The 27,786-nt window shown below is 51.3% G+C and overlaps 1 protein-coding gene across 1 annotated transcript; it reads left to right on the top strand.

Moving 5' to 3' along the window:
- LOC137306395 (atlastin-2-like) lies at positions 1-27,688 on the top strand. The gene is given in 15 exon segments (XM_067975561.1): positions 1-57; positions 2,476-2,540; positions 3,795-4,012; positions 4,234-4,377; positions 5,619-5,723; positions 6,363-6,413; positions 7,805-7,861; positions 15,543-15,635; positions 17,318-17,456; positions 18,131-18,258; positions 19,395-19,451; positions 20,708-20,779; positions 23,545-23,833; positions 23,836-23,975; positions 26,797-27,688. Coding segments are annotated over 13 exon segments (1,569 nt in total). The 5' UTR covers positions 1-57; positions 2,476-2,540; positions 3,795-3,805; the 3' UTR covers positions 26,884-27,688.
- The last annotated feature ends 98 nt before the right edge of the window (positions 27,689-27,786 follow it).

Below are 27,786 nucleotides of genomic sequence, written 5' to 3'. Positions count from 1 at the left end.
GGGCCGGGCGGCGGCGGCGGCCGGGAGGCCGGGCCTGGGCAACAGCTCCACAGCAACGTAGGCAAATAGCTGGATGGCAATTAGTGAGGAAGGGGGAATGGAGGCAGGAATATTAGGGGGAAAGAATAATGATAATGGTTATTATTATCATTAAAATAATTTATTGGAGGGGTTGGGAGAGTCTGAAGGGTGAGAGTGGCAGAGATTTAAGCACAATTTACAGGGAGCTTGAGGGGACTTCAGATTAATCTGAATTAATTTAATTTTTTTTTATAGAAACGATTAAATATTATAGTTTTATTAAATGAGTCTGCAGGAATCACAACTAAAACAAAATTAATCATTTAAAATCAATAACAAATAATAAAATCAATGAATTAAAATCAATAACAAATAATAAAATCAATAACTTAAAATCAATAACAAAATAATAAAATCAATAACTTAAAATCAATAACAAAATAATAAAACCAATAACTTAAAATCAATAACAAAATAATAAAACCAATAACTTAAAATCAATAACAAATAATAAAATCAATAACTTAAAATCAATAACAAAATAATAAAACCAATAACTTAAAATCAATAACAAAATAATAAAACCAATAACTTAAAATCAATAACAAAATAATAAAATCAATAACTTAAAATCAATAACAAAATCAATAAATTAAAATAAATAAATCAATAACTTAAAATAACAAAATCAATAACTTAAAATTAATATCTTAAAATAAATAACAAAATCAATAAATTAAAATAAACAACTTTAAATCAATAATGTAAAATGAATAACAAAATCAATAACTTAACATTAATATCTTAAAATAAATAACTTAAAACGAGTAACAAAATCAATAATGTAAAATGAATAACTTATAATGAATAATTTAAAAGCAATAACTTTAAACTACAAAACAAATAACTTTAAATAAATGACAAAATCAATAACTTTAAATCATTCATGTAAAATTAATAACTTAAAATGACTAACTTAAAATCAATAATGTAAAATGAATAACTTATAATGAATAAGTTAAAATCAATAGCTTAAAATGAATAACAAAATAAATAACTTAAAATAAATAAAATCAATAATTTTAAATCAACAATGTAAAATTAATAACATAATGAATAACTTAAAGTCAATAATGTAAAATGAATAACTTATAATGAATAACAAAATAAATAACAATGACTTTAAATCAATAATGTAAAATTAACAACTTAAAATTAATAACTTTTTAAAAACCCAATAACTTTCAATCAGATTTTCTAAATTTATTATTGTAAAAAAATGGATTTCTATGCTGGATTAATAACTCGGTTAATACACAGGAAATTTAGCAAAAAAAATAATCTTTTTTCTCATTCATTTATATCATCGCACAAAATACAAACAAAACCCCGGAACTGATTTTATCTCGTGTGTTAGTCATTAAATGTATTTATTTTTATTTTTAAAATTAGTTTCTGTGTTAATAACTCAGTCAATTTTACCGGAAAGAAGCAATACATATTTTAGGGGTTTTGGTGCGTTGAAATCTGCACTAATTATAAGGATAAAAATCAGAATAATTGTTCCATCAGATTTTAAACGGTAAATTTATTATATATATTTTAAAATAATATATCCGGTGCATTAATAAACTCGGCTTATTGGGGCACACTTTTAGATTGGGCCCCTACAAGGGAAAAATCCAGGATAAATTTTTAACATCAGATTTTAAACAGCGAACTGAAAAAATAATTTTATAAATGATGTAGTCACTTGGTTTCTAGAATGAAATGAAGGCAAACAATTAAGGATTTTTAATGGACTGGAATCTGCATGGATTGCAAAGTAAAAAAAAATCAGAATAACTTATCCACCAGATTTTTAAACAGTAATTTAATTATATATTAAAATTATTTATCTGTTTTGTTAATAATTTAGTTGATTTATAGGATAAAGAAATCAGTGTGAATAAGGAGAAACCGTTTCCAGTGGCAGGAGGGTCGGTAACTAGAGGACACAGATTTAAGGTGATCAGCAAAAGAGCCGGGGGGAGATGAGGAGAATGTTTTTTTTATGCAGCGAGTTGTTATGATCTGGAATTCGCTGCCTGAAAGAGCGGGGGAAGCAGATTCAATAATAACTTTCGAAAGGGAATTGGATAAATACTTGAAAATATATGAACCATTCAGCCCCTCAAGCCTGCTCCGTGGGGCTATGGGGAAAGAGCAGGGGGAGTGGGACTAATGGGATAGCTCTTTCAAAGAGCCGGCACAGGCACGATGGGCCGAATGGCCTCCTTCTGTGCTTAATCGTTCTAAATAAATATTTGAGGATTCTTACTAGGTTCAGTAATTACATAAAAATCTCAGAATTACTTTCTGGTTTAAATAAGTCAAAGACCTCAATGTGAAGCAATTGCCCCACAGTTTCGGTGCTGTGTTAGTCTTATTTTGTACCACCCTTTTTAATTGCAGGTTCCCTGAGGTCACGTTATTGCAGGCAGAGTGAGCTAAGCTGAGTCATCTGCAGATCCTTTGAGGTGAATACAGCGAAGGTGGATTTGCAGAGGTTGTACCCGTCACTTGCGAGTACTTGAGATTGGACAGGTTTGGAGTTTAGATTTTAACAGGCCCTCCACGGTGGGTAACAAGCTGTGCAGTCGTTGGCTCCGAATCCACCCCCCGGCTGATCGTGTGACTGTTTTGTGTCTCCCTCCCCAAGTGTTTTAACTCAATTTAACTCAGCTCAATTTAACTCCTTCTCCTGAAGATGCAGACTGCTAGCTGGAGGGGGTGCAGGGGGTATGGGTTACACGGGCCCCGGCTGCCCTCAAGTGCCTGATCCATTTTGCGTCTAGACCCTTACTTCCCGCAGGCTATTTGACTATGGTGGGCACCACGGGCCAAACCCCCAACCTGACCTCAGTGAGGGGCAATGGGCTATTCCACCATGGGGTGGGGAGGTGGTGCACTTAAGCCGAGCCTGAACCCGCCCTCCACACCCAGGCACTTTCACGCAGGGGTCAGTGGGTCGGGAGCAGGAGCCCCAGCTGATCCTCTAGCCTAGGGACAGTGAGAGCAATTGTAGAAACCCACTATTGTCCAGGCCAAGCCTAGTTAACTCAGCACAGGCAGGGGGGAATCCAACCAGGATCCTTCCCCCGGTCTGTAAGGCTGGGTACCACACCCGACGATGCAGCACAGGAGGAGTGGCTCACCCTTCTCAAAGGATCTCCCCTATCCTCCTGTCACATTACAGCCAGGGCGGTGCGGCAGGGCGCAGGGCCTGTGCACCCCGCCACGCGATCCCCTTCCACTCCAGAGACCCGAGCCCCACAGTCCAGGACGACACCCCCAGCGTCGGTACCGAGGCCACGCTGCCCTGTCGGAGGGGCCGTCTTTCGGATGAGACGTCAAACCCAGGCCCCGTCTGCCCTCTCGGGTGGACGTAAAAGACCCCGTGGCCACTATCGGAAGAAGAGCAGGGGGAGTTCTCCCCGGTGTCCCAATATTTATCCCTCAACCAACACCTAAAAAACAGATCATCTGGTCATTGCTGTCTGTGGGATCTTGCTGTGCACAAATTGGCCTCCGCGTTTCCTAAATTGCAACAGTTCAAAAGTACCTCGTTGGCTGTGAAGCGCTTTGGGACATCCTGAGGTGGTGAAGGGCTCTGTATACTCGCAAGTTGTTGTCGTCGTTATACAGACCCCAGAACAACCGCTGCCCCTCCATCTGTCCAGTGCCGGTACATCGGTCAGTGACTCGCTGACCCTCTGTCCCCCTTCCTGCAGGCGGTGATGACATGGAGTGCCAGGCAGCCACGTCTATGCAGATCGTTCGTTTCCGCAAGGAGGATCACAGCTTCACACTCGACGAGAAGGGCCTGGAGAGCATCCTGTTACGGGAGTCCATCCGCGACCTCAATGTGATGGTACTGTCAGTGGCCGGTGCCTTCCGCAAGGGCAAATCCTTCTTACTGGACTTCATGCTGCGTTTCATGTACAAACAGGTATTGGTCATTATATCCCAATATAGGGGACTCTGCTTAAAAGGGGCGATGGTGGTGAGACCCCTACAGATACTGGTCATTATATCCCAATACAGGGGACTCTGCTTAAAAGGGACACTGGTGGTGAGACTCCTCGTGTGTAAGGGTCCTTGGGGCCTTGACGTACTGGAGCCAGTCTGGTGCTGCGCCCAGTAACAGTTTGACTTGGTTTGCATCTACAGAAGACGGGAGCAACGATGAACTGGATGGGCAGGGATGACAAGCCACTGACCGGATTCTCATGGCGAGGCGGCTCGGATCCAGACACCAGCGGGATCCAGATGTGGACGGAAGTGTTCATCGTGCAGAAGCCAAACGGGAACAAGGTACAGAGTCACATCTGAATCGCTGGGCGAGTCCCTCCCAGGCTCCTGACTTTTTAAAAATCCAGGCACAGTCTCCCTGTCAGCATCTCCTAAAAGGTTTCTATTTGTGACGTTACTTCATCTGTACGCTAGATCGGTGCCAGCCGTGTCTCAGTGTCTCTCTCTCTCGCCTCTGAGTCAGAGGTCGTGGGTTCGAGCCCCCACTCCAGAGACTTGAGCCCCGTAATCCAGGCCGACACTCCCGGTGCGAGTACTGAGGGAGCGCCGCACTGTCGGAGGGTCAGTACTGAGGGAGCGCTGCACTGTCGGAGGGTCAGTACTGAGGGAGTGCTGCACTGTCGGAGGGTCAGTACTGAGGGAGTGCTGCACTGTCGGAGGGTCAGTACTGAGGGAGTGCTGCACTGTCGGAGGGTCAGTACTGAGGGAGTGCTGCACTGTCGGAGGGTCAGTACTGAGGGAGCGCCGCACTGTCGGAGGGTCAGTACTGAGGGAGTGCTGCACTGTCGGAGGGGCAGTACTGAGGGAGTGCTGCACTGTCGGAGGGTCAGTACTGAGGGAGTGCTGCACTGTCAGAGGGTCGGTACTGAGGGAGCGCCGCACTGTCAGAGGTGCCGTCTTTCGGACGAGATGTTAAACCGAGGCCCCGTCTGCCCCTCTCAGGTGGATGTAAAAGATCCCACGGCCACTATTGGAAGAAGAGCAGGGGGAGTTCTCCCCGGTGTCCTGGGGCCGATATTTATCCCTCAACCAACATCGCTAAAAAAACAGATTACCTGGTCATTATCGCATTGCTGTTCATGGGATCTTGCTGTGCGTAAATTGGCTGCTGCGTTTCCTACATTACAACAGTGACCACACTTCAAAAAAAAAGTACTCCATTGACTGTGAATCGCTTTGGGACGTCCTGAGACTGTGAAAGGCCCGGTAGAAATGAGAGCTCTTTCTTCTTTCTCTCTGTTTCCGTCGTTCTCTCTTTTTCTCTCTCTCTACTTTCTTTCATTCTTCCTTTCTTTCTTTCACTCTTTCTTTCTTTCTTTCAGGATGTTTCGATCATCTCATTACGCCTATCTTAATGTGGGATTCTTCTATTTCTATAAGTTTGAACAAGCATTTACCCGCTGAGTTATCACAGGAAACCCTCCGTACTGCTCTGGTTTATCAGGTACACGCCTCGCACAGGGAGTGGATTTTCAAGTCTGCTCCAACTTGCCTGTGACTTCCACCCTGTCTTTCTCCTCCAGGTCGCTGTGTTGCTGCTGGATACTCAGGGAGCCTTTGACAGCCAGTCGACCGTGAAGGACTGCGCCACCATCTTCGCCCTCAGTACCATGACGAGCTCAGTCCAGGTAGGGTGGTGAACGGGGGACGTATATGGGCAGGGAAAGAGTGGTCTGAGCAGGGGGAGGCCGTGGCCGACTCACACAAGAGAATTGAGTGGATTCGCTGTGCCATGGCTACGCGTTTGTCAGCTCCTGGGGTCGAGGATTTGCACGAGGATTGGTGCCCACGGTACCAGCTCTGGACTCCGGACAAAGGCCGCCACCAGCAGGTCACAGTTCAGCAGTTGCTGACTCGGCCGCGAGCCACCGAGGAACTCGGTCCTCGTTTTCTTGCTGACCTCAGCACCGGTGGGCGGTACAATTGGCTGTGCACCCCTTGGATGGTGGGTCAGGGGGGTGGGGGGGGGGGTCGATGCGGGTGGATATCAGGCTTGCTGCTCCAGAACACTCCACCCTTGCTGGAAAGCGCGTGTGTGTGTGGACATTATTGGCTGAGGACAGGATCGGATGTTGTTGTGATGCCCCCTGTAGTCGAATAGCCTACTGGCACTCGCTGTCCAAACTCGCACACGTGAAAACTGCCCACCTGGCTGAGGTATTGGAGTACGTCTACACCCGTGGAACCAGTATCTCAGCAACAAGGGCAGCACCTTCAGAAGAGGAGGGAAGAGGCGTTACTGTTGATTCTTTCTGCTTTTTTTCCAGGTCTATAACTTAACAAACAACATTCAGGAGGATGACCTGCAACACCTTCAGGTGGGTCAGCGCGGCCCATATAACACCAGCCCTGTTTGTATAGTTCTGCCCCCCCAGAGTTATCACATCCACAAGCCGACCAGACCGACCTGAAACGTATGGGACTCCCCGCTAACAAACACACGGAAATGACGGGCAGGCTAAGACCAGCGGGTCCATCAAGCCTGCCCCACGGAGCATTTGTGACCAGGCACTTTCTGTTCTCTTTAAAACAAATGCACAAGTACCGTGGGTGCTGGAAACCTGCAACAGAAACAGACGATGCTGGAGACACTCAGCAGGTCAGGCAGCATCCGTGGAGAGAGGAGCGAGAGTTAACGTCTCAGGTCGACGACCTTTCATCAGAACTGGAAGATTATTTGAGATGAACGGCTTTTAAGCGAGTACAGAGCCAGGGAAAAAGGGGGACAGGAAAGGAACAAAAGGGAAAGATCTGTGATAGGGTGGAGGGCAGGAGTGATTAAATGACACAAGGGATGCAAAGAAAGAACGGAAGGACTCCCATTTCTACCGGGCCTTTCACCACCTCAGGACGTCCCAAAGCGCTTTACAGCCAATGAAGTACTTTTTTTTGAAGTGTGGTCACTGTTGTAATGTAGGAAACGTGGCAGCAGATTTGCGCACAGCAAGATCCCACAAACAGCAATGTGATAATGACCAGATAATCTGTTTTAGTGATGTTGGTTGACACCGGGGAGAACTCCCCTGCTCTTGTAGTAGCCATGGGATCTTTCACGTCTACCTGAGAGCGGCAGACGGGGCCTCGGTTTAACGTCTCATCCGAAAGACGGCACCTCTGACAGTGCGGCGCTCCCTCAGTACTGCCCCTCCGACAGTGCAGTGCTCCCTCAGTACCGACCCTCCGACAGTGCGGCGCTCCCTCAGTACTGACCCTCCGACAGTGCAGTGCTCCCTCAGTACTGACCCTCCGACAGTGCAGCGCTCCCTCAGTACTGACCCTCCGACAGTGCAGCGCTCCCTCAGTACTGACCCTCCGACAGTGCAGCGCTCCCTCAGTACTGCCCCTCCGACAGTGCAGCGCTCCCTCAGTACTGACCCTCCGACAGTGCAGCGCTCCCTCAGTACTGACCCTCCGACAGTGCAGCGCTCCCTCAGTACTGGCACCGGGGAGTGTCGGCCTGGATTTTGTGTTCAAGTCTCTGGAGTGGGGGCTCGAACCCACGACCTTCTGATTCAGAGGCGAGAGAGAGAGACCCACTGAGCCACGGCAAAATGGGGTGATAATGAGACAGATATAGTCCGGAAAGGCTGTAAAGTGCCATTGTGGAAAGTTTAACAGCTTTAGAAGTTAACCAGCTCTCCCATCTTCTCTCAGACCGCAGGTGCTGGTAATGGTAAAGCTGTAACCTCCTTGTCCTCTTCTGTTTCAGCTCTTCACGGAGTACGGACGTCTGGCCATGGATGAAATGTCGCTAAAACCCTTTCAGGTAAGCAGATCGCAGCCACAGCTGGAACCAGCTGTCAGCTACCTCGATCCCCGGTGACTCCCTCATTTGTTTTCGCAGGGGTAAATGGCACCTGTAACTTTCATTCATTTTCCTAATTTCTCCCCCCCTCCCCACATCCCCCCCCCGCCTCTCCCCGCCCCCCCCCCCCCGCTTTCGAATGATCTGTCCCTCGTGCCGAGTGCAGTCAGTCGGGTAGACCTGCAAGCCGGCCCCTCCCTCCCCTCTCCCATGCTGTAGCTCAGGGCAGAGCTCGCCCTCTCACCCCTGCTGTGGCTGGCATCAGGAGCTACCTGTGAGGGTCAATTCCCGTGTCCTGCGTGTCGAAGCACCGAGAGGCCCCCCCCTTGTTCATAGAACCGTAGAACCATACAGCACAGCAGGAGGCCATTCAGCCCATCGTGCCTGTGCCGGCTCTTTGAAAGAGCCATCCAATTTTTTTTTTATTCGTTCATGGGATGTGGGCGTCGCTGGCGAGGCCGGCATTTATTGCCCATCCCTAATTGCCCCTTGAGAAGGTGGTGGTGAGCCGCCTTCTTGAACCGCTGCAGTCCGTGTGGTGAAGGTTCTCCCACAGTGCTGTTAGGGAGGGAGTTCCAGGATTTTGACCCAGCGACGATGAAGGAATGGCGATATATTTCCAAGTCGGCATGGTGTGTGACTTGGAGGGGAACGTGCAGGTGGTGTTGTTCCCATGTGCCTGCTGCTCTTGTCCTTCTAGGTGGTAGAGGTCGTGGGTTTGGGAGGTGCTGTCGAAGAAGCCTTGGTGAGTTGCTGCAGTGCATCCAATAAGTCCCACTCCCCCCTGCTCTTTCCCCATCGCCTTTCCAATTTTTCCCCTTCAAGTATTTCTCCAATTCCCTTTTGAAAGTTATTATTGAATCTGCTTCCACCGCCCTTTCAGGCAGTGAATTCCAGATCATCACAACTCACTGCGTAAAAAAACATTCTCCTCATCTCCCCCTCTGGTTCTTTCACCAATTACCTTAAATCTGTGTCCTCTGGTTACCGACCCTCCTGCCACTGGAAACAGTTTCTCCTTATTTACTCGATCAAAACCCCTCATGATTTTGAACCCCTCGATTAAATCTCCCCTTAACCTTCTCTGCTCTAAGGAGAACAGTCCCAGCTTCTCCAGTCTCTCCACGTAACTGAAGTCCCTCATCCCTGGGACCGTTTTAGTAAATCTCCTCTGTTGACCAGCTGGAGGGTAGCAGATTTCCTGTGATGGCGATGCAGTGTGCTGGAGCGGCAGTGTGAGATGCTGAAGCACACTGAGGCATGGGCTTCATCGCTCACTTCAGTGGCTTTGGTTGGGAGAGGTGGGGCGGCAGATTATCTGCCTGCCTTCTCAGTAGCAAGAGGTGTGCGGCCAGTAAAGAAAGAACTTTCCCCACCTCAGGACGTCCCAAAGCGCTTTACAGCCAATGAAGTACTTTCTTTGAAGTGCAGTCACTGTTGTAATGTAGGAAACGCAGCAGCCAAATTGCGCTCAGCAAGATCCCACAAACAGCAATGTGATAATGATCAGATCATTTGTGTTAGGTGTTTATTGAGGGATAAACATTGGCCCAGGACACCAGGGAGAATTCACCTGCTCTTCTTCCAAATGGCCGATCCTGCACAGGATCCCAGATTTCCCTTGTCGACCTTTCAAAATCATTCTGCTTGTCATCAAATCCCTTCAAAATACCTGACCTCTCCTCTCACCCTCTGCTACCTTCTCTAATCCTCCTCCTCTCACCCTCTGCTACCTTCTCTAATCCTCCTCTCACCCTCTGCTACCTTCTGTAATCCTCCTCCTCCCACCCACTGCTACCTTCTCTAATCCTCCTCCTCCCACCCTCTGCTACCTTCTCTAATCCTCCTCCCACCCTCTGCTACCTTCTCTAATCCTCCTCCTCCCACCCTCTGCTACCTTCTCTAATCCTCCTCCTCCCACCCTCTGCTACCTTCTCTAATCCTCCTCCTCCCACCCTCTGCTACCTTCTCTAATCCTCCTCCTCCCACCCTCTGCTACCTTCTCTAATCCTCCTCCTCCCACCCTCTGCTACCTTCTCTAATCCTCCTCCTCCCACCCTCTGCTACCTTCTCTAATCCTCCTCCTCCCACCCTCTGCTACCTTCTCTAATCCTCCTCCTCCCACCCTCTGCTACCTTCTCTAATCCTCCTCCTCCCACCCTCTGCTACCTTCTCTAATCCTCCTCCTCCCACCCTCTGCTACCTTCTCTAATCCTCCTCCTCTCACCCTCTGCTACCTTCTCTAATCCTCCTCCCACCCTCTGCTACCTTCTCTAATCCTCCTCCTCCCACCCTCTGCTACCTTCTCTAATCCTCCTCCTCCCACCCTCTGCTACCTTCTCCAATCCTCCTCCTCCCACCCTCTGCTACCTTCTCTAATCCTCCCCCTCCCACCCTCAGCTACCTTCTCTAATCCTCCTCCTCTCACCCTCTGCTACCTTCTCTAATCCTCCTCCCACCCTCTGCTACCTTCTCTAATCCTCCTCCTCCCACCCTCTGCTACCTTCTCTAATCCTCCTCCTCCCACCCACTGCTACCTTCTCTAATCCTCCTCCTCCCACCCTCTGCTACCTTCTCTAATCTTCCTCTCGCCCTCTGCTACCTTCTCTAATCCTCCTCCTCCCACCCTCTGCTACCTTCTCTAATCCTCCTCTCACCCTCTGCTACCTTCTCTAATCCTCCTCCTCCCACCCTCTGCTACCTTCTCTAATCCTCCTCCTCCCACCCTCTGCTACCTTCTCTAATCCTCCTCCTCCCACCCTCTGCTACCTTCTCTAATCCTCCTCCTCCCACCCTCTGCTACCTTCTCTAATCCTCCTCTCACCCTCTGCTACCTTCTCTAATCCTCCCCCTCCCACCCTCAGCTACCTTCTCTAATCCTCCTCCTCCCACCCTCTGCTACCTTCTCTAATCCTCCTCCTCCCACCCACTGCTACCTTCTCTAATCCTCCTCCTCCCACCCTCTGCTACCTTCTCTAATCCTCCTCCTCCCACCCTCTGCTACCTTCTCTAATCCTCCTCCTCCCACACTCTGCTACCTTCTCTAATCCTCCTCCCACCCTCTGCTACCTTCTCTAATCCTCCTCCTCTCACCCTCTGCTACCTTCTCTAATCTTCCTCCTCTCACCCTCTGCTACCTTCTCTAATCCTCCTCCTCTCACCCTCTGCTACCTTCTCTAATCTTCCTCCTCCCACCCTCTGCTACCTTCTCTAATCCTCCTCCTCCCACCCACTGCTACCTTCTCTAATCCTCCTCCTCTCAGCCTCTGCTACCTTCTCTAATCCTCCTCCTCTCACCCTCTGCTACCTTCTCTAATCCTCCTCTCACCCTCTGCTACCTTCTCTAATCCTCCTCCTCCCACCCTCTGCTACCTTCTCTAATCCTCCTCCTCCCACCCTCTGCCACCTTCTCTAATCCTCCGCCTCGTCATCTCTGCTACCTTCTCTAATCCTCCTCCTCTCGCCCTCTGCTACCTTCTCTAATCCTCCTCCTCTCGCCCTCTGCTACCTTCTCTAATCCTCCTCCTCCCACCCTCTGCTACCTTCTCGAATCCTCCTCCTCCCACCCTCTGCTACCTTCTCTAATCCTCCTCCTCCCGCCCTCTGCTACCTTCTCTAATCCTCCTCCTCCCGCCCTCTGCTACCTTCTCTAATCCTCCTCCTCCCACCCTCTGCTACCTTCTCTAATCCTCCTCCTCCCATCCTCTGCTACCTTCTCTAATCCTCCTCCTCCCACCCTCTGCTACCTTCTCTAATCCTCCTCCTCCCACCCTCTGCTACCTTCTCTAATCCTCCTCCTCCCGCCCTCTGCTACCTTCTCTAATCCTCCTCCTCCCACCCTCTGCTACCTTCTCTAATCCTCCTCCTCTCGCCCTCTGCTACCTTCTCTAATCCTCCTCCTCTCGCCCTCTGCTACCTTCTCTAATCCTCCTCCTCTCGCCCTCTGCTACCTTCTCTAATCCTCCTCTCACCCTCTGCTATCTTCTCTAATCCTCCTCCTCCCGCCCTCTGCTACCTTCTCTAATCCTCCTCCTCCCACCCTCTGCTACCTTCTCTAATCCTCCTCCTCGTCATCTCTGCTACCTTCTCTAATCCTCCTCCTCCCACCCTCTGCTACCTTCTCTAATCCTCCTCTCACCCTCTGCTACCTTCTCTAATCCTCCTCCTCCCACCCTCTGCTACCTTCTCTAATCTTCCTCTCGCCCTCTGCTACCTTCTCTAATCCTCCTCCTCCCACCCACTGCTACCTTCTCTAATCCTCCTCCTCTCACCCTCTGCTACCTTCTCTAATCCTCCTCCTCCCACCCTCTGCTACCTTCTCTAATCCTCCTCCTCCCACCCTCTGCTACCTTCTCTAATCCTCCTCCTCCCACCCTCTGCTACCTTCTCTAATCCTCCTCTCACCCTCTGCTACCTTCTCTAATCCTCCCCCTCCCACCCTCAGCTACCTTCTCTAATCCTCCTCCTCCCACCCTCTGCTACCTTCTCTAATCCTCCTCCTCCCACCCACTGCTACCTTCTCTAATCCTCCTCCTCTCACCCTCTGCTACCTTCTCTAATCCTCCTCCCACCCTCTGCTACCTTCTCTAATCCTCCTCCTCCCACCCTCTGCTACCTTCTCTAATCCTCCTCCTCCCACCCACTGCGACCTTCTCTAATCCTCCTCCTCCCACCCTCTGCTACCTTCTCTAATCTTCCTCTCACCCTCTGCTACCTTCTCTAATCCTCCGCCTCGTCATCTCTGCTACCTTCTCTAATCTTCCTCCTCCTCCCACCCACTGCTACCTTCTCTAATCCTCCTCCTCCCACCCACTGCTACCTTCTCTAATCCTCCTCCTCTCACCCTCTGCTACCTTCTCTAATCCTCCTCCTCTCACCCTCTGCTACCTTCTCTAATCCTCCTCTCACCCTCTGCTACCTTCTCTAATCCTCCTCCTCCCACCCTCTGCTACCTTCTCTAATCCTCCTCCTCCCACCCTCTGCCACCTTCTCTAATCCTCCGCCTCGTCATCTCTGCTACCTTCTCTAATCCTCCTCCTCTCGCCCTCTGCTACCTTCTCTAATCCTCCTCCTCTCGCCCTCTGCTACCTTCTCTAATCCTCCTCCTCCCACCCTCTGCTACCTTCTCTAATCCTCCTCCTCCCACCCTCTGCTACCTTCTCTAATCCTCCTCCTCCCGCCCTCTGCTACCTTCTCTAATCCTCCTCCTCCCGCCCTCTGCTACCTTCTCTAATCCTCCTCCTCCCACCCTCTGCTACCTTCTCTAATCCTCCTCCTCCCATCCTCTGCTACCTTCTCTAATCCTCCTCCTCCCACCCTCTGCTACCTTCTCTAATCCTCCTCCTCCCACCCTCTGCTACCTTCTCTAATCCTCCTCCTCTCGCCCTCTGCTACCTTCTCTAATCCTCCTCCTCCCACCCTCTGCTACCTTCTCTAATCCTCCTCCTCCCGCCCTCTGCTACCTTCTCTAATCCTCCTCCTCTCGCCCTCTGCTACCTTCTCTAATCCTCCGCCTCGTCATCTCTGCTACCTTCTCTAATCCTCCTCCTCCCACCCTCTGCTACCTTCTCTAATCCTCCTCCTCTCGCCCTCTGCTACCTTCTCTAATCCTCCTCCTCCCACCCTCTGCTACCTTCTCTAATCCTCCTCCTCCCGCCCTCTGCTACCTTCTCTAATCCTCCTCCTCTCGCCCTCTGCTACCTTCTCTAATCCTCCGCCTCGTCATCTCTGCTACCTTCTCTAATCCTCCTCCTCCCACCCTCTGCTACCTTCTCTAATCCTCCTCCTCTCGCCCTCTGCTACCTTCTCTAATCCTCCTCCTCCCACCCTCTGCTACCTTCTCTAATCCTCCTCCTCCCGCCCTCTGCTACCTTCTCTAATCCACCTCCTCCCACCCTCTGCTACCTTCTCTAATCCTCCTCCTCCCACCCTCTGCTACCTTCTCTAATCCTCCTCCTCCCACCCTCTGCTACCTTCTCTAATCCTCCTCCTCCCGCCCTCTGCTACCTTCTCTAATCCTCCTCCTCCCACCCTCTGCTACCTTCTCTAATCCTCCTCCTCCCACCCTCTGCTACCTTCTCTAATCCTCCTCCTCTCGCCCTCTGCTACCTTCTCTAATCCTCCTCCTCTCGCCCTCTGCTACCTTCTCTAATCCTCCTCCTCTCGCCCTCTGCTACCTTCTCTAATCCTCCTCCTCCCGCCCTCTGCTACCTTCTCTAATCCTCCTCTCACCCTCTGCTATCTTCTCTAATCCTCCTCCTCCCGCCCTCTGCTACCTTCTCTAATCCTCCTCCTCCCACCCTCTGCTACCTTCTCTAATCCTCCTCCTCGTCATCTCTGCTACCTTCTCTAATCCTCCTCCTCCCACCCTCTGCTACCTTCTCTAATCCTCCTCCACTTGCCCTCTGCTACCTTCTCGAATCCTCCTCCTCCTCATCTCTGCTACCTTCTCCAGACCATGCCCCAAAATACACCCCCTGCTCTGCCAAACCCTGGTATACACTGCCCGTCCCCCATTACCGTCAAGCCTTCAGCCCAACACACTCCCCACTGTGGAACCTTCCCCCAACCCTTTTCACCTTCAAAGACCATTGCTTCTCCTCCTTCCTGTTTCCTGCCCCACTCTGTACCACAGATTGAGCAGATGTTAGTCTGTGAAGTTCTGCAGACTAATGTAAGTCCTTGCTCAGTGGCACCACGGGCCCAGTGCACAACAGCATTAACAGCCAGCACCTGGTGGGATCGCAGCTCCAGGACTCTCGAATTCATACCCTGCCATCCAGACCCTGGTCCGGATTTCCCCAGCGGAGTGAGGTCCCGCTGTGGAGAGGTGAGCGTCAATGGGCTGAGCGGCCTCTTCCTTTCCTTCGCTGTTTGTTGGTCAGCCTTTGTAAAGAAAGAACTCCCATTCATGCAGGGCCTTTCACCACCTCAGGACTTACCGATGCGCTTTACAGCCAAAGAAGTACTTTTTTGAAGTGTAGTCACTTGTTGTAATGTAGGAAACGCGGCAGCCAATTTACGCACAGCAAGATCCCACAAACAGCAATAAGATAAATGATCAGATAATCTGTTTTTTTAGTGATGTTGGTTGAGGGATAAATATTGGCCCCAGGACACCGGGGAGAACTCCCCCTGCTCTTCTTCCAATAGTGGCCGTGGGATCTTTTACGTCCCACCTGAGAGGGGCAGACGGGGCCTCGGTTTAACGTCTCATCCGAAAGACGGCACCTCCGACAGTGCAGCGCTCCCTCAGTACTGACCCTCCGACAGTGCAGTGCTCCCTCAGTACTGACCCTCCGACAGTGCAGCGCTCCCTCAGTTATGACCCTCCGACAGTGCGGCACTCCCTCAGTACTGACCCTCCGACAGTGCAGCGCTCCCTCAGTTATGACCCTCCGACAGTGCGGCGCTCCCTCAGTACTGTCCCTCCGACAGTGCAGCGCTCCCTCAGTACTGACCCTCCGACAGTGCAGCACTCCCTCAGTACTGGCACCGGGAGTGTCGGCCTGGATTTTGTGCCCGAGTCTGTGGAGCGGGGGCTCGAACCCACGACCTCCTGACTCAGAGACGAGAGAGAGAGAAATACCGACTGAGCTGACACTTAAAGCTGTTTGAATCCGATGTTCGCTGTATCCTGCAGACGCTGGTGTTTCTGGTGCGGGACTGGAGCTTTCCCTACGAGTTTCCGTACGGTTTGGAAGGAGGCAGGAACTTCCTGGAGAAGCGACTGCAGGTAAGGCTCTGATATATTCATTCCCTGCATCCTGCTCGTCCTGTCTGATTGGGCAGTGCAGATACCTACCGGCCAGCATGCCCGTGTGAAACTATTAAACAGTAGATCGAGAGAAACTATTTCCTCTGGTGGGGGGAGTCCAGAACAAGGGGGCAGAACCTTAAAATTAGAGCCAGGCCGTTCAGGGGTGATGTCAGGAAGCACTTCCTCACACAAAGGGGAGTGGGAATCTGGAACTCTCTCCCACCCAAAAAGCTGTTGAGGCTGGGGGTCAATTGGAGCTTTCAAAACTGAGATTAATAGATTTTTGTTAGACAAGATTATCAAGGGATAATGGAGTTAACATACGGATCAGTAATGATCTAATTGAATGGCGGAACAGGCTGGAGGGGCTGAATGGCCTCCTCCTGTTCCTATGTGACTGGAAGAAGGAGGAACTGAATGTAACCCAGGTACAAACTCACAACATGTCTTCTTGTAGTGAACGTTTAGCTCAGCAAGTTGTTTCAATGCAGGCACCCAGTGTCAGCCTGAGCACTCCCAGAGTGGGTACAGCACAGGTTAAATACGGAGTAAAGCTCCCTCTACACTGTCCCATCAAACACTCCCTGGGCAGGTACAGCACAGGTTAAATACGGAGTAAAGCTCCCTCTACACTGTCCCATCAAACACTCCCTGGGCAGGTACAGCACAGGTTAAATACGGAGTAAAGCTCCCTCTTACACTGTCCCATCAAACACTCCCAGGGCAGTTACAGGGTTAGATACAGAGTAAAGCTCCCTCTACACTGTCTCATCAAACACTCCCAGGGCAGGTACAGCACGGGTTAAATACGGAGTAAAGCTCCCTCTACACTGTCCCATCAAACACTCCCAGGGCAGGTACAGCACGGGTTAGATACAGAGTAAAGCTCCCTCTACACTGTCCCATCAAACACTCCCAGGGCAGGTACAGCACGGGTTAAATACGGAGTAAAGCTCCCTCTACACTGTCCCATCAAACACTCCCAGGGCAGGTACAGCACGGGTTAGATACAGAGTAAAGCTCCCTCTACACTGTCCCATCAAACACTCCCAGGGCAGGTACAGGGTTAGATACAGAGTAAAGCTCCCTCTACACTGTCCCATCAAACACTCCCAGGGCAGGTACAGGGTTAGATACAGAGTAAAGCTCCCTCTACACTGTCCCATCAAACACTCCCAGGGCAGGTACAGGGCTAGATACAGAGTAAAGCTCCCTCTACACTGTCCCATCAAACACTCCCAGGGCAGGTACAGGGTTAGATACAGAGTAAAGCTCCCTCTACACTGCCCCATTCTGAGCCTGTGTGTCAATATTTGCTGGGGGAGGGAGTCCTGGACCAAGAAGGTTGAATACCGAGCATGATCCTATCCACGTGTGCGGCCCCCATCCGCCTCAGGGGGCTTGCTGGATAACGAGTGCAGGTCTAAACCCCACCCCCACGACCATTACCACCCAACTGAGATCAGCTAACGTGGCGGGGAGATGGAAGCTGGGATTATCCTGGTCTGCACGGCTCTCTACGAGCGGAGCCGTGGGGGGTTGTGGGAGTGGGGTGGGGGGGATAGCGTGGGCAGTCGGGGGGGGGAGGGGGTCAGTCGGGGGGCCCGTGGGGCCGCTGACTGTCTGGACTCGAGGCTTTGCCCCTTTGTCTTCCTCAGGTCAAAGCTCACCAGCACGAGGAGCTGCAGCATGTCCGGAAACACATCCACGCCTGCTTCGAAAATATCTACTGCTTCGTCATGCCCCACCCGGGGCTGAAGGTGGCCACCAACCCCACCTTCGACGGCAAACTGAAAGGTAGGTCCCGTCGTCTAAGGGAGGCTCCAGTGTTCATACCTCTCGGGGCAGTTTTACGCAAAGGAACTTGTATTTATAAAACGCCTTTCGTGACCTCAGGACGTCCCAAAGCTCTTTACAGCCAATGAAGTACTTTTTTTTTCTTTGAAGTCTAGTCTCTGTTGTAATGTAGGAAACGGGGCAGCCAATTTTCGCACAGCAAGATCCCACAAACAGCGATGAGATAGATGACCAGATCATCTGTTTTAGTGATGCTGATTTGATTGAAGTTTTTAGGATTGTGAAAAGAATTGATAGGGTGGAGAGAGAGAGAAACTTTTTCCCGCTGGTGGGGGAGTCTAGGAGAAGGGGGCAGAACCTTAAAATCAGAGCCAGGCCATTCAGGGGAGAGGTTAGGAAGCCCCTCTTCACACAAAGGGTGGCAGAAGTGGGGAACTCTCTCCCACTAAAAAGCAGTAGGTGCCAGCTCAATTAATCATTTTAAATGTGAGATCGATAGATTTTTGCTGGCGGGAGGATGGAGTTAGGACACAGGGTCAGCCACCGTCTCACCGAATGGCTGAGTGGCCTCCTCCAGCTCCTGTGTTTCCCCCACCCGCAGCCCCCCCCCCCCCCCCCCCCCCCCCCCCGACCCCCCGACCGTGGCGCTGAACTCTGAACTTCTCTCACGACAGATATCGACACCGAGTTCAAAACCCACCTGGAAGGCCTGGTGCACCTGCTGCTCAGTCCTGAAAACCTGGTGGAGAAGCAGATCGCTGGGTCGAACGTCAGCTGCAGAAACCTGCTGGAGTATTTTAAGGTAGGCCTCCGCTTGAAGAATTTAGAAGCCTCCCTCGCTTATTAGTAAACGTCTCGCAACTGGAAATATCACGGGAATGAGACAAATGAATCATGAATGTAGAACACAGGGTTGCTGAGACACTGTACTCGCAGCGTGCAGTCTGCCCTATATCCATCACAGAGGGAGTGGTAGCATTAACAGAGAATGATAAACCAAGACACGATAATTTGCATTCATATAGCGCCTTTGATGTAGTAAAACGTCCCAGGGCGCTTCACAGGAGCGTAAAACTGTCAAAAATTTGACACCGAGCCACATGAGGAGATATTAGGACGGGTGACCAAAAGCTTGGTCAAAGAGGGAGGTTTTAAGGAGCGTCTTAAAAGAATTGGAGAGGGTTGTGGGGGTGGGGGGGGGGAGTTCCAGAGCTTAGGGCCCTAGGGCGGCTGAAGGAACGGCCGCCAATGGTGGGGCGAAGGGAATGCGGGATGGACGAGGCCAGAATTGGAGGAGCGTAGAGATCTCGGAGGGTTGTAGGGGCTGGAGGAGGCTACAGAGACGGAGGTGGGGGGAGGGTGTTGGGGGGGGGGGGGGGCGAGGGGCCACGGAGGGATTTGAACACGAGGGTGAGAATTTTGAAATCGAGGCGTTCCCGGACCGGGAGCCGATGTAGGTCAGCGAGCACAGGGGGTGATGGGTGAACGGGACTCGGTGCGAGTTAGGATACTGGGGGCGGGGTGGGGGGGCAGCAGAGTTTTGGATGAGCTGAAGTTTACGGAGAGTGGAAGATGGGAGGCCGGCCATCTCCCACCCGGAATAGTCGAGACTGGAGATAATAAAGGCATGGATGAGGGTTTCAGCAGCAGAAGGGCTGAGGCAGGGGGCGGAGAAGGGTGATGTCAGGTAGCGGTCATGGTGATGGAGCGGATATGGGGGTCAGAAGCTCACCTCAGGGTCAAAGAGGACGCCAAGGTTACAAAAGGACTGTTTAGGCTCAGTTTTGGAAACACAGTTGACCCATCGAGTGTCGGACAGGTCAGCGACTCTCAGCTTCGTTCTGTGCGTCCGCAGTCATCTCCGGTTATGTTCAATATCTCCACAACTCCCCCTATAGCCCTCTCATCTTGTTGTGTTCCTTTGCTTTGTGTCTTCAGGCTTATATTAGGATTTTCCAAGGAGAGGACCTGCCACATCCAAGGTCCATCCTGGAGGTAAGACTTGTTTCATTGCAATTTTATAAGATCAGTTCCATGGAACGGCTCCCGGTGAATGAGACATGACATGTGCTGAGTGTAACAGGCTCGGGAGGAACGGGTGACTTTGGACCAATGGTCCTCCACCACTGGAGAGTTTCTTGTCTCTGTTCGAGACTAATCGATAAACATTGATAGCTATGATTAGTCAACAACTCCTCCCTCCCCCTCTCCCCTCCCCTCCCCTCCCCTCCCTCCTTCTCCCCTCCCCTCCCTCCCCTTCTCCCCTCCCCTCCCTCCCCTTCTCCCCTCCCCTCCCTCCCTCCTTCTCCCTTCCCCTCCCTCCCTCCTTCTCCCCTCCCTCCCCCCTCCCTCCCCTCCCTCCCTCCTTCTCCCTTCCCCTCCTCTCCCCCCTCTCCCCTCCCCCTCCCTCCCTCCTCCCCTCCCCTCCTTCCCTCCTTCTCCCCTCCCTCCCTCCTTCTCCCCTCCCCTCCTTCCCTCCTTCTCCCCTCCCCCTCCCTCCCTCCTCCCCTCCCCTCCTTCTCCCCTCCCCTCCCTCCCTCCTTCTCCCCTCCCCTCCTTCCCTCCTTCTCCCCTCCCCTCCCTCCCTCCTTCTCCCCTCCCCTCCTTCCCTCCTTCTCCCCTCCCCTCCCTCCCTCCTTCTCCCCTCCCCTCCCTCCCTCCTTCTCCCCTCCCCTCCCTCCCTCCTCCCCTCCCCTCCCTCCCTCCTTCTCCCCTCCCCTCCTCTCCCCCCTTCTCCCTTCCCCTCCTCTCCCCCTCTTCCCTCCCACCCCTCATTCTCCCTTCCCTTCTCTCCCTCCTTCTCCCTTCCCCTCCCTCCCTCCTTCTCCCTCCCTCCTTCTCCCCTCCCCTCCCTCCCTCCTCCCCTCCCCTCCCTCCCTCCTTCTTCCTTCCCCTCCCTCCCTCCTTCTCCCTCCCTCCTTCTCCCCTCCCCTCCGCTCCCTACCCCAGGAACAGTAAGTGCCTATCACCACCAGCCCAGCTGAGATCAGTAACTCCACACAGACCAAAGATTCCAGCCTGGGATCGTCCTGCCCCGTGGGGGCTCAGTACCACCACGGCCGTGCCTGTTACCCACCGAGCCACCGGAGCAGCATGGCACCAACAGAAGGACGGGAGGAGGAACTGAGCTGGCTCTCCATCGACGGGGTGGGGGCTGATATTCCCAGACATTGAACACATCGCAGAGCTTGTCAGCGTGATCGGTTTTATGGGCCGTATCTAAAGTAAAAATCCCTCTTTGTCTTTAACAGGCTACGGCAGAGGCAAACAACCGGGCAGCCATTTCTTTGGCCAAACAATATTACTACAGCTCAATGCAGGAGGTACCCAGTGCTTGTCGTCTCTTACAGACTTCTTCAAATCAAAGGAAAAGGACAGTACAGTACAATTAATAAGAGCCAAACTTGGTGTCAGCTAATCACCACTTGATCATAGAATGGTACGGCACAGAAGGAGGCCATTCGGCCCATCGTGCCAGTGCCGGCTCTTTGAAAGGGCTATCCCATTAGTCCCACCCCCATGCCCTTGCCCCATAGCCCTTTTACATAGAGTTACATAGGGGGGGAAAATGGGTTAAGGATCCGTTCTGGGCGACGTTAGCGCTATGACACCCCCCCGCGCCCGACGGACCCCCAGGCAGGCAAGACGCAAGTTTGGTCCCAAGGGAGCACTTACCTGCAGTCGGCGTTCCTTTCCGGGCCTCGCACGTGGAATGAATGCAACTCGCACTTTCCACCAACAGAGGGAGCGCCATCTCCTAAGAGGAAGATGTTTCTTGGACCATAAGAGATAGGAGCAGGGGCGGGCCATTCGGCCCTTCGAGCCTGCTCCGCCATTCAATCCACACGGACTGCAGCGGTTTCAAGAAGGCGGCTCACCACTACCTTCTCAAGGGGCAATTAGGGATGGGCATTAAATGCCGGCCTCGCCAGCGACGCCCACATCCCATGAACGAATAAAAAAAAAATCATGGCTGATCTGATTTTTACCTCAACTCCACTTTCCCGCCCTTTCCCCATACCCTCGCTGATCAAAAATTTGTCTAACTCAGCCTTGAATGTTCAATGATTCGGCCTCCACTGCTTTTTGGGGTAAAGAATTCCAAAGATTCACGACCCTCTGGGAGAAGAAATTCCTCCTCCTTTCTGTCTTAAACGGGCGACCCCTTATTCTGAGACTATGCCCCCTGGTTTTAGATTCCCCCATGAGGGGTAACATCCTCTCAGCATCTACCCCATGTTTCAAAATCTCTTAAAGGTAACTTGCACCTGTTATTTGCTGAAAATAACAGTCTACTGTCTGCATGGGGTCTGAACAGAGATCAGACATCGCACACGTAAAACACAGATGCAGATCCCATCCCTATGTTTACAAACTGCTGAGTTATGTTAAAACATTGAATAAAGGTTGCTCACCGCTAAATCCCACATCCTCCAATCTGCATGTCGGACCTCACCAATCTGCTGGTCCGAGTTGGTACCAGGCCTGTGAGAGTGTGAGCACCAAGGTTCGCTGATGATGCACTAGAGGCCTTGGTGCAAGAGGTGGACACAAGGAGGGGCATCCTATATCTGCATGGGGGAGGGGCGCAAGAGGCCCACCACTTATACGCTCCAAAGGCAGCGGGAGGCGGTAAGGGGCGAAGTCAATGCCAGCCGCCTAGCACCACGAAGATGAATTGAGTGCAGGAAGAAGTTCAGTGCGTTGACACGAGTGGTCAAGGTGAGCGAAGTCAACTCTCAAGTGTCATCTCCGACCAATTGCCCCACGAACCGCATCCACTGCTCCTCGCACTACATCCCCCATCGCCCACATACCATCAAACTCTTTCAATCAGTACTCAACACTTCCAGCCAGATGCTTCCTCTCACCGTCACACATTGTCACTGTTGCAAGCCGCGCGCCCACAACACACCGGTCGCGCACTCTGGCAGCTATTCAACCACGGCAGGCACATCACCCGGGCGCACGTCCCACTTTCTTGCAGGAGAAGCTGGTGCTTATCAGGAGGCAGCAAGTGGCAGTGGCATTCAGCCCCTCGAGCCTGTTCTGCCATTCAATAAAATAATTGTTGATCTGTGACCTCACCCCATGTACCAGCCTTTGCCCAATATCCCTTAATACCCTTGGCTCACAGACATCTATCAATCTCTGCTTTAAAATTCACAATTGAGCTAGCATCAACTGCCGTATGCAGAAGAGCATTCCAAACTTCTCCCACAAAAAACATTTACAAATGCATCAGCAGCCAGAAGCAATAATCCACCAACTAATCTGTAAATCCTGCATGGTCCCTTTAAATAGCGCCGGTGGGGGGGTCCTCCAGGCTCTCTAAGACACGTTCAGATGGTCGGGGTTAAGACTCTGCGTTGAGTTGAGCGTTGAGTCCCAAAATGGTGTCCATCACTTTAAATCAGCATTGCCCACTGATTGAAGCCATTTTCTCCCCACTTTACACGATTCCAGCGTTCCTTATCTGCGCCTGCGCAAACTCCGATACCAAGATGGCGTCTGGCGCACGTCACGCGGGAAACGTGCGTGCGCATCCAAGACGCCATCTTGGATGTCGGAGAGGCCGTGTCGCGCCGAAACAACGGGCGCTACACGGCCCAATTTAGCGCCCGTAGAATTTGTAGCACAGAAACAGGCCATTCGGCCCAACTGGTCGATGCTCCACACGAGGCTCCTCCCTCCCTATCAGCATATCCTTCTATTCCTTTCTCCCTCATGTGTTTATCCAGCTTCCCCTTAAATGTATCTACGCTATTTGCCTCAACCACTCCATGTGGGAGCGAGTTCCACATTCTCACCACTCTCTGGGTGAAGAAGTTTCTCCTGAATTCCTTATTGGATTTATTAGTGACTATCTTATATTTACGGCCCCCTAGTTCTGGTCTCCCCCACAAGTGGAAACACCTTCCTACCCTATCAAACCCTTTCATAATTTCAGGTTCGAGGCAGGTAAATGGAGTTAAGATGCAGATCAGCCATGATCTAATTAAACGGCAGACTAGGCTCACTGGGCTGAATGGCCTCCCTCCTGTTCCTACGTCCTTCTGAAGCCAGGTTCTCCTCTACTTTTTTCCAGCTCTGCGGAGGAGACAAAGCCTACCTGACCCCCAACAAGCTCCGCGAGAGGCACCAGATCTACCGAGAAACGGCCATTGAGAAGTTCCGGTCCATCAAGAAGATGGGGGGCAGCCGGGTGAGCCAGCACTACCAGGAGCTGCTGGAGGCAGACATCGAGGAGATGCTCGACAGCTTCCTCAAGTTCAACCGCGGCAAGAATTTCTTCAGCATCATCCGCACGCCGACGGCCATGTTGCTGCTGATGGTGATAATGCACTTGATGTCGGTCTTCACCTCGCTGCTAGGCCTGGCTTCATGGTCGGCATCTTCAACTTCATCACTGGCATATCGCTGCTGACCTTAACGACCTGGTCGTACGTCAAGTACACGGGGCGGAACCCGATGCTGGGGGAAATCATCGACGTGATCAGTGACACGATACTGAACGGGGTGAGCGCCGCGGGCAGTCACGGGTTACCCCCCCACCGCGGCTTTGTGCGGCGGGCGGGGGGTGGGGGGGGTGGGGAAACGAGCAGCTCCGGCGTTTTCGGTCCTGGGTGCGCCGGGACGGGAAGTGACTGATTATCGGGTTGCACGTGTCCACGGGAATATTGCACGTTCCTCCTCTCACTATTAGCGTCAATGTGCACCAGTACTGCCCAGCGGGTCTCACTAGTCAGTTTCCCCGTGACTTTGTACACAGCGAGATAAAACCAGGTGTCGTCTTCAGGTGAGGAAGGGTCAGAGAGAGGAGGTGGGCGGGGATTAAATGGATCAGGGCACACAGACAGAATTCAGTCCCCATTTTAAAGTCGTACATTAATTTTATATTTCCATTACAAATTCCTATGTCCACGTTTATAATGGGAACTGCCTATGTAAACATAGAATGGTTACAGCACAGAAGAAGGCCATTCAGCCCGTCGAGCCCATGCCGGCCCTCTGTAAGAGCAATCCAGTTAGTCTCACTCCCCCGCCCTTTTCCCATAGCCCTGCAAATTTTTCCCTTCAAGTATTTATCTAATTCTTTTTGAAAGCTATGATTAAATCTGCCTCCACCACCCCTTCAGGCAGCGCATTCCAGATCCTAACCACTCGCTGCATAAAAAAGTTTTTCCTCATGTCGCCTTTGGTTCTTTTGCCAATTACCTTAAACCTGTGTCCTCTGGTTCTTGACCCTCCCACCAATGGGAACAGTTTCTCTTTATTTACTCTATCAAAACCCCTCATGATTTTGAACACTTCTATTAAATCTCCTCTCAACCTTCTCTGCTCTAAGGAGAACAATCCCAGCTTCTCCTGTCAATCCGCGTAACTGAAGTCCCTCATCCTTGGGACCATTCTAGTAAATCTTCTCTGCACCCTCTCTAAGGCCTTCACATCCTTCCTAAAGTGCAGTGCCCAGAATTGGACACAATACTCCAGTTGTGGCCGAACCAGTGTTTTATAAAGATTCAACATAACTTTCTTGCTTTTGTACTCTATGCCTCTATTTATAAAGCCCAGGAGCTTTTTTAACCACTTTCTCATCCTGTCCAGCCACCTTCAAAGATTTATGCACATATACCCCCAGGTCTCTCTGTTCCTGCGCCCCCTTTAGAATTGTACCATTAAGTTTAAATTGACTGTCCTCATTCTTCCTGCCAAATTTTATCACTTCGCACTTCTCTGCTAAATTTTATCTGCCACATGTCTGCCCATTCCACCAGCCTGTCTGTGTCCTCTTGAAGTCTATCACTATCCTCCTCACTGTTCACTACACTTCCAAGTTTTGTGTCATCTGCAAATTTTGAAATTGTGCCCTGTACACCCAAGTCCAAGTCATTAATATATATCAAGAAAAGCAGTGGTCCCAGCACCGACCCCTGGGGAACACCACTGTACACCTCCCTCCAGTTCGAAAAACAACCGTTCACCACTACTCTCTGTTTCCTATTACTTAGCCAATTCGGTATCCATGCTGCTACTGCCCCCTTTAATTCCATGAGCTTTAATTTTGCTGACAAGCCTATTATGTGGCACTTTATCAAATGCCTTTTGAAAGTCCATATACACCACATCAACCGCATTGCCCTCATCGACCCTCTCTGTTACCTCATCAAAAAACTCTATCAAGTTAAACACAATTTGCCTTTAACAAATCCATGCTGGCTTTCCTTTATTAATCCACACCTGTCCAAGTGACTGTTAATTTTGTCCCAGATAATCGTTTCTAAAAGTTTCCCCACCACCGAGGTTAAACCGACTGGCTTTTAGTTGCCGGGTTTATCCTTACACCCTTTTTTTGAACAAGGGTGTAACATTTGCAGTTCTCCGGTCCTCATGTGATGTAGTAATTACACCCACCAGTGCTGGGGCTGCAGTGCCTCCACTGTGGGGAAAGGTATTATTACAGTTTCCATTATAAACATGGAGATGGGAATTTCTAATTGGAAAAGCTGAGAGTTTGTGCACACAGATGTGAGATTACGCACATAGAAAGATGAATCAGTGTTATCCCTGGATCAGTGGTCTCTCTGTCTCTCGCCACTGTGTCAGAAAGTCATGGGTTCGAGCCCCACTCAGAGACTTGAGTACCGTAATACAGGCTGACTCTCCCGGTACCAGTACTGAGGGAGCGCTGCACTGTCGGAGGGTCAGTACTGAGGGAGCGCTGCACTGTCGGAGGGGCAGGACTGAGGGAGCGCTGCACTGTCAGAGGGTCAGTACTGAGGGAGTGCCGCACCGTCGGAGGTCAGTACTGAGGGAGTGCTGCATTGTCGGAGGGTCAGTACTGAGGGAGTGCTGCACTTTCAGAGGGTCAGTACTGAGGGAGCGCTGCACTGTCGGAGGGTCAGTACTGAGGGAGTGCTGCACTGTCGGAGGTGCCGTCTTTCGGATGAGACGTTAAACCGAGGCCCCGTCTGCCCCTCTCAGGTGGATGTAAAAGATCCCACGGCCACTATTGGAAGAAGAGCATGGGGAGTTCTCCCCGGTGTCCTGGGGCCAATATTTATCCCTCGACCAACATCACTAAAAAAAAAGATTATCTGCTCATTATCACATTGCTGTTTGTGGGATCTTGCTGTGCGCAAATTGGATGCCGCGTTTCCCACATTACAACAGTGACCACACTTCAAAAAAAAAGTACTTCATTGGCTGTAAAGCGCTTTGGGACGTCCTGAGGTGGTGAAAGGCCCGGTTGAAATGGGAGTTCCTTTGTTTTTAGATGTAGTGAAGGATTTCTTGTTCGTGTACAGTTTGCTGACTTGCGCTTTCCCCTGAATTGCAGATATCGAACCTGATAATCAACCGGTACCTGACCATGCAGCCAGCTACTGTTATAGCGAGCGTGGCTGGAGCCAGCAGAAGGAATTAGCTCCCTCTGGACTCGCCTGCAGGCTTCAGGTCATCCTCATACGCACAGTGCCTTCGGACAAGACCCACTCCCCGCCGTGGCTGGTGGCTGTGAAACGCTGGGACCGAGACCCTCAACCTCCCCCCCCCCCCCACTCTCCTGAAGGAGATCGTCCACTGTCTGTTTAAAACTTACACATTTAGCAGCGAGGGCTGGGAGCAAACAAAGCAATGGTCGGACTGAGCTGGGACCGTTGAGCGATGGGCAGACTACGCTACCTGGTTGCTGTCGGTCGTCTCTCTCTCTCTGAGACAGAGCTGCGACGCCCTCTGTGGTCGAGCAGCCTGCCGACGCTCGCGCGGCGCCAGACGGGCATTTGAGTGAGGTGCCCCAGGGCGCCAGTGGGCCCCGTAACCCCCCCCCCCCGCCCCCCCCTCAGCACGAACCAGAGCCTCACAGAGAGCGGAAAACCACCATCGCTCCCAAACGCTGGGTCTTAACGGCTACGGTGAGGGGTTTACGCTGTTCCAGTACAGGGACCGTCCCCACCCCCAGGGAGAGGCAGCCCACCCCATTGTAAGAATACCCCGCTGATTTCCCGGAATGAGCCCCTGGTTTCGTGTACGTTTAATTTATGAAGAATAAACTCCATTCTAAAAAAATCTTTTGGTGTGAATTAATCACTGGAGATATCAGGGGCTCGAGGATCCCCACCCCCCCATTACAAAAACACAAATCCTTTGATTCTTGTACCTCAATGTATCATTTACCGTATACTTTAGAACCCCTGTAATTGTAAAATGGAACGGATTACCGTAAAACCTGGTGTATATCTGCCGCGGTGCTGGATTGTTTAATTGATGTCATGTATTATTCCCGGGTCAGAACCTTGTCCCTGTGGTTCGAGACCCAGATTTTTTTTTT

The sequence above is a fragment of the Heptranchias perlo genome, chromosome 43 (genome assembly GCF_035084215.1).
Source record: "Heptranchias perlo isolate sHepPer1 chromosome 43, sHepPer1.hap1, whole genome shotgun sequence".
In the NCBI taxonomy this organism is placed as follows: Eukaryota; Metazoa; Chordata; class Chondrichthyes; order Hexanchiformes; family Hexanchidae; genus Heptranchias; species Heptranchias perlo.
This window is presented reverse-complemented; position numbering and strand designations above follow the sequence as displayed.